This window comes from Ruditapes philippinarum, unplaced genomic scaffold (assembly GCF_026571515.1).
Source record: "Ruditapes philippinarum isolate M1 unplaced genomic scaffold, ASM2657151v2 ctg3508_1_1_1_1, whole genome shotgun sequence".
Classification (NCBI taxonomy): Eukaryota; Metazoa; Mollusca; class Bivalvia; order Venerida; family Veneridae; genus Ruditapes; species Ruditapes philippinarum.
Window position 1 is genome coordinate 108,998 of NW_026865956.1, and position 7,575 is coordinate 116,572.

Sequence of the window (7,575 nt, forward strand, 5' to 3'; positions counted from 1 at the left end):
CCATCCAATTTTAATGTCTATAAGTCAAGGTCAAGGTCAATGTGTATTTACTGAGGAATTTCAAACTCTGTATGCGGATGAGCCATTATAAATGAAATCTTAAGGAGTTTCGGCTTGGCTATGCCTATTTTTGGGTTAAAAGGTTAAAGGTCAATGTGTTCTGGAAATCAAACCTGTTCATTTAGAATTTAATGTGCAGTTTACTATCAAATGCTCTGTAAAATAGAGTGTGCTGCTCAGAAGGCTTAAGTTTTAATGTATTTGGTACAAGATATTCACATATAGCTATTGATCAGTCAAATTAAGATTCCATTATAAGACAGTGTAACTGCAAGGTATCTGATGTATGAAATCACTTGCAACAGGTAATGAATAGAGGTAAGTACATGTAAAACTAATTACAAATAATACCAAATTGTGGTGAGTTTGACAAAATGCAACTGATATTGAAAGTTGATGGGGTTTTGACAAAATGCAACATACATATGTTGAGTTGCAGTACTTACAGCTTTGACAAATTGCAACTGATACTTGGTTTACTGAAATTGTGTTTGAAGAGAGTTTGACAAAATGCTACAGATGTTGTGTGGTGATGAAATGGTTTGACAAATTGCTACTGAAATTGTGTTGAAGTGAGTTTGACAAAATGCAACAGATGTTGTGTGGTGATGGGTTTGACAAATTGCTACTGAAATTGTGTTGAAGTGAGTTTGACAAAATGCAACAGATGTTGTGTGGTGATGGGTTTGACAAATTGCTACTGAAATTGTGTTGGAGTGTGTTTGATAGAATGCAACAAATAAATGTCGAGTGTTGATTGGTTTGAAAATTTGCCACTGAAATTGTGTTGGATTTAGTTTGACAAAACGCAACAAGTGTTGAGTGGTGATGGCTTTGACAATTTGCTACTGAAATTGTGTTGGAGAAAGTATGACAAAATGCAACAAATGTTGAGTGATGATGGGTTTGACAATTTGCAACAGATTATAAAATTATGAGACAGATTTTAATTTTAGAAAGTTTTCTAGGAGAGTTACCGGATGTCATCCAACCTTTACAACCCTGTAGTTCAAAAACTTTGCAACCTTGATTCCTCTTTAGTCATTGATTCCCTCCAGTCATTGATTCCTCTCCAATTATTGATGCCCCTCCAGTCATTGATTCCTCTCAAATCATTGATTCCCCTCCAGTCATTGTTTTCCCTCCAGTCATTGATTCCACTTTAGTCATTGATTCCCTTCCTGTCATTGAGTCCCTCAAGTCATTGATTCCCTTCAGTCATGGATTTCCCTACAGTCATTGATTCCCCTCTAGTCATTGATTCCCCTCCAATCCTCAATTTGTTGACAGAAACAAGCTTTAGCTATCTCTACTTTCTACATTGTTTTAGCTGACGACAATCTTGTGTTTTTCTGTATGAACCAGTAATTAGTTATTCTCCCAGCATGATGGCTAATCTGCAAGGTAAAGTTAGAAAATAGGATCTCATATTTCATTGGAAATTATTGTGTCCTTGTTGCCACATGTCAGCATTCATCATCTCTAGTAATTTTATATCTTAATCAGTATCTAACAAGATGTTATTAAAGACAAAGCAGTCTCAAAGAAACAAAAAGTTGAAGAATATCTTATTCTAATCATCCTACAAAGGTGATGCACTTGTTTTGCTCTTTGACAGCTGTATATAAATTAATGTTTGTTATACTGTGACGTATTAAAGAACAACTTGTTGGCTAATGACCTGCTAGTTTGATCACTCTGACGTTCTAAGATAAAAAAGAATGCCTTGAAATTCCATGGTTACACAAAATATTGTTTCTTTAATACGCGTCTTATGACATCATTATGTATTTCTTTAAATTACTCATGTTTGATTTGAAAATTATCTGTCAAGCAGTCATCTTTCTCCTGTTTTGTCTAACATCATTTTCCTGCTTTATTTTATAATCATGGCCATTTCAAATAAACCTGTACTTAAACTTTCACATGTATAACTCTTTTTTAAGACCTGTTCAATATTTCACCTAAATGAACTGTTAACTCATGTGTGATCATAATTAATATATTATATAATTGGTTTACTATTAGTATTATGCTTAATAGGGAACCTGTTGTTAAATCAAGTAGACTTTACTAGACTGGGAGATAGTGTGAGGAAAGGCATCTGTGGCTGAGTGGTTAAGGTTGTTGACTTCAAATTACTTGCCCCTCACCACTGTGTGTTCTATATACTAACAGGATTTTTTCATGTGAGGAAGCTATTCAGCTAGCTTATGGAACATCTATGGTTCTACTCAGGTGCCTGTTCATGACTGATTGTACAAGGTGGGGAAGTGCTGAGTTTGATCAATTATAGTCAATAACTCACTACACTATTATTCTTTAAGTCTCATGAGGAAATTTGGATATTTCTACCAATATCTGCTTAACTGACTGGTTGGATTTGTAATTTAAGTTCTTGTGGCAACTTTCCTACTGTACTGGTGTAAAAAGAGCTCCAGTATAAGGCAATATGTGGATCATGACAGACAACCAAGCACCTGAAGTGAACCACAAACATTGTATAAGCTAATTGGATAGTTTTTTAGCTCACCTGAGCATGCTCAGGGTGAGCTTTTAGGATTGATGATTGTCCGTCGCCCGTCCATTGTCCGTTCACATTTTGTTGTTAAAACTCTAGCGGTCGCATTTTTGCCTCAATCATCATCAAACTTGGTCAGGATGCTTATCTATTTGATAGCTCGGACGAGTTCGAACATGGGTTATCTCGGATGAAAAACTAGGTCACAAGAGCTAAAAATAGAAAAACCTTGTTAAAACTCTAGAGGTCACATTTTTGCCTCAATCATTATCAAACTTGGTCAGGATGTTTGTCTAGGTGAAAGCTCGGATGAGTTCGAACATGGGTCATCTCGGATGAAAAAGTAGGTCACAAGAGCTAAAAATAGAAAAACCTTGTTAATACTCCAGCGGTCACATTTTTGCCTCAATCATCATTAAACTTGGTCAGGATGCTTATTTAGTTGATAGCTAGGATGAGTTCGAACATGGGTCATCTCGGATGAAAAACTAGGTCACAAGAGCTAAAAATAGAAAAACCTTGTTAACACTCTAGCAGTCACAAGTTTGCCTCAATCATCATTAAACTTGGTCAGGATGTTTGTCTAGGTGATAGCTTGGATGAGTTTGAACATGGGTCATCTCGGATGAAAAAGTAGGTCACCGGAGCTAAAAATAGAAAAACCTTGTTAACACTCTAGAGGTCACATTTTGGCATCAATCATCATCAAACTTTGTCAGGAAGCTTGTTTAGGTGATAGCTCGGATGAGTTCGAACATGGGTCATCTCGGATGAAAAAGTAGGTCACTGGAGCTAAAAATAGAAAAACCTTGTTAACACTCTAGCGGTCACATTTTTGCATCAATCATTTTCAAACTTAGTCAAGATGCTTGTCTAGGTGATAGCTTGGATGAGTTCGAACATGGGTCATCTCGGATGAAAATGTAGGGCACTGGAGCTAACAATAGAAAAACTTTGTAAACACACTAGCAGTCACATTTTTGCCTCAATCATCATCAAACTTGGTCAGGATGCTTGTCTAGATGATAGCTTGCATGAGTTCGAACATGGGTCATCTCGGATGAAAAACTAGGTCACAAGAGCTAACAATAGAAAAACCTTGTTAACACTCCAGGGGTCACATTTTTGCCTCAATTATCATCAAACTTGGTCAGGATGCTTATCTATTTGATAGCTGGGATGAGTTCGAACATGGGTCATCTCGGATGAAAAACTAGGTCACAAGAGCTAAAAATAGAAAAACCTTGTTAACACTCTAGCGGTCACAATTTTGCCTCAATCATCATCAAACTTGGTCAGGATGTTTGTCTAGTTGATAGCTTGGATGAGTTTGAACATTGGTCATCTCAGATGAAAAACTAGGTCACAGGAGCTAAAAATAGAAAAATCTTGTTAACACTCTAGTGGCTACTGTTGTGATCCAAATATCCTGTAAATTGGTCTGAAAGTTTGTTTTGATGATTTCTAAGTCAAGTTCGAACATGGGTCATCTTGGATGAAAAACTAGGTCACACCTCCCAAATATTGAAAAACCTTGTTAACATTCTAGTGGTCACATTTTCGACTCAATTATCATCAAACTTGGTCAGGATGCTTGTCTAGGTAATTGCTTGGATGAGTTCAAAATCACATGTGAAACTAGGTCACCGGAGCTCAAAATAGAAAAATCTTGTTAACACTCTAGTTGCTACTGTTTTGATCCAAGTACCCTGGAAGTTGGTCTGAAAGTTTGTTTTGATGATTTCTAGGTCAAGTTTGAATATGGGTCACCTGGGTAAAAAACTAGGTCACACAGCTCAAATATGGATAATCCTTGTTAACAATGTATTGGTCACATTTTTGACTCACCTGTCATGAGACTTGGTCAGAATGCTTGTCTAGATAATTGCTTGGATGAGTTTGATGGGTCAGGTGAGCGATCTAGGGCCATCATGGCCCTCTTGTTTATATGAAAGAATTCAAAGTGTTCATGAGGATTAATACCAAGCAGCAATGAGGGGCAAATGGTTTGAATGTCAATGACCTGAACCACCTGGCTAAAGAGGCCTATGTAGTCACTTCAGGTTATCTATCTATTAGTAATTATAAGCATGGATAGACTAACCTGCAGCTCCTTAATATAATGTAAAGATAATGCTGTCATAAAAACCAAGCAGTTCTTAACCTCAACTTCAGCTTTGAGAGCAACAACTGGAGAGGAATCAATGACTGAGTTTCTTAAATGAACTAGTCCAGTTTACATTTCAGAACTGTTCATTATAATTTTAGGGATATCTAGTTGATAGATAAAGATCCTATTGTTTAGAGATGAGTAGGCTGGCCTGACTCTACTAAGGTGGCAAATTTAGTTCCAGCAGGTTATGGGTTAAATAAATTAATGTTTAATAGTGAGTCAGGAAATTGAGGCCTAACATTTGATTCTTTTATAATTATGTGATAAGAACTCTAACGATACAAGATTTATCTCTGATGTTAAAATTGTGTTTTATCAATAATATAGAATATATAATTAATAAAATTAAGGAATTTTTTTTACTGTTACAGACTGATGACTGGAAGGAAATGAGCTCATTAAATAATTTAGGAGACGTGTACAATCTTCATGTTGGAGATAAGAAAATTGATAAAGATCCTCGAAGTATATTTGTTGAAGGTTCTACAGCTGATGTTAGAGCCAATTTTCAGGTAAGAAATAATAAAACTGTCTGATGCTAAGTTGTGACAATTGCTTGTCTACAAGGTTGTCAGTATAACTTATAATTACCATTGCTTATAATCATATTATAATCACTAATTATTATAATGTACCATTGATTATAATATAACAAATATCCACCACATAACATAAGTTGTAATGGGGTATACTACATGTATAATAATAATAATAATAATGAAGGCTTTATTTAATGAGGCTACATATTCCCTAAAACTACCTCAACATTTTAACAACATACTGGCATGAGGCTGTCCCTCAGTCTGGCCATCATTCTGTGTGCGCCTCTTAAACCACTGAATACGATATTTGCATGTTACAAGCTCAAATCAATCACAATGAACAAGTATATTTTGATTGAATTATTTATTGCAGGCATATACTTTCATAAAACAGATCAATCTATATTAATACTAAAAGATCTAAGCTATAATTTCTCAGTACCTAAGTAATGATTCAGTGATTCAGTACCCAGGCAGAAGTTTTACCCAGCTGGATACCAGGGTACTCGAGCACTCATCCCAGCTCTACCGATTACTTTCACCGTTGCTTATAAACATCAATTTTGGTCATGATTAGTAGGGGTGTCATGGTTAGCTTAAATGCTAGCCTTTTAAACGGTGGCTTAATATTCGGGTAAATGTTTAACCGATTGTATTAAAAGAGTTTTTATACTCCTGTTTGAAAAACGGGTTGTATTATATTTTCTCCCCTGGCGGGCGGCTGGGTGGGCAAGCTGCTTCCAATATTTGTTCGGAGCATATCTCTTTCACCCATGGAGGAATTTTAATGAAACTTCATAGAAATATTCACCACTATGGGAAGCCGTGTCACGTGCATTAACCAGGCCCCTAGGTCAAAGGTCACACTAAGAGGTCATTGAAAAATGCTTGTCTGGAGCAAAACTGCTACATGCATAGAGGGATTTCAATATAACTTGGCACAATTGTTCACTATTGTGTCGCACGCAATAATTATGTCCCTGCAGCCAAGATCAAGGTCACACATAGGAGTCAAATTTCAGATAAAAATATGAAAATGTGTATTGGGACCATTTAGTCATCATTTATTGAAGGATTGAAACACACATGGTCATTATCGTGACTACTGGTGTGAAACATGTAATTTAGGTTTTTATATGCAAGGTTAAGGTCACTAAAGATGATTGTGAAGGTCACTAAAGATGATAAAATATAGAGATTTTGTCCAGAGCATATCTCCTACACATACGGAGAGATTGTAATGAAACTTCAATGAAATGTTCACCACTATGAGAAGCTGTGTCCCATGCAAGAACCAGGTCTCTAGGTCACAAGTCAAGGTCACACTTAGAGGTCATTGAAGAACACTTGTCTGGACAAAACTTCTACATGTATATAGGGATTTCAATATAACTTGGCACAAATGTTCACTATTGTGAAGAGGAGTGTGGCATGCAAAATTTAGGTCCCTGTGGCTAAGGTCAAGGTCACACATAGGGTTCAAAGTTCAGATAAGAAAATCACTAGAGATGATGATATATCCAGATATTTTCCCAGCATATTCCCAAGATATCTTTCCCATTGCATATCTTTTATATGCCCCCATTTCTCTCAAAGCTTTGGACGGGTTATTTCCAAAAAAGTTCCTTTGTTAATTTAAAAAAAAACCTTTTCCCCTTTTGATAAATATCACATTTTGTTTGTTTTTTTTTATGCTCAACAACAATTAAAAAATTCTTTTAAAAGTACTGTTTCTGTTATGAATTACAACACAAATAACATCAATCGGGGGGAAAAAAACAATTAGATACAAACAAAATGTCAACCCTTTAAAAGAAACAAAGAACTTAAAAAAACAATCAAAATTTTTTGTTTTGGGGTTTTATAAAATTAAGGTTATTGAAAATTTTTAAAAAGGGTTGGGCAAATTAACCCACCCAAACCCTTTTAAACCCGATCAACTCTTTTTTAAAGTTCCTTTGTTTTAATTTGTCATATGTAAAAAAAAGTTTTTACATGCATTTTTCAGGAATTTCCCAACAATAATGATGGATCAAAAACCAATCAACAGTTATTTTTTGAATGATTGAAAATAAAACTTGGTCTATCATGTAACATTGCTAGAAAGTTACATAAAGTAAAAATCTAGTAGTTGTTTAACCTTTAATCAAATTTCATTGACACTTTTGCTCATATTATTATCTTTAGGTTTTTCTATTTTCATAGAAGACTACCAGTCTTGCAGATTACAAACTTGTCATTGATAAAGTTGTCATTCTGGTTAGGTAACAGACTGTTAA

At 35.4% G+C, this 7,575-nt stretch overlaps 1 protein-coding gene across 1 annotated transcript in view; it reads left to right on the forward strand.

Moving 5' to 3' along the window:
- The window catches only part of LOC132730834 (DNA polymerase subunit gamma-1-like), a 45,507-nt gene extending 38,146 nt beyond the window's left edge, over positions 1–7,361 (forward strand). The window contains exons 7-8 of the mRNA XM_060716880.1: positions 5,126–5,266; positions 7,305–7,361. Of these exons, the coding sequence (XP_060572863.1) occupies positions 5,126–5,266; positions 7,305–7,361 (198 nt within the window). The remainder of the gene's footprint in view (positions 1–5,125; positions 5,267–7,304) is intronic.
- The last annotated feature ends 214 nt before the right edge of the window (positions 7,362–7,575 follow it).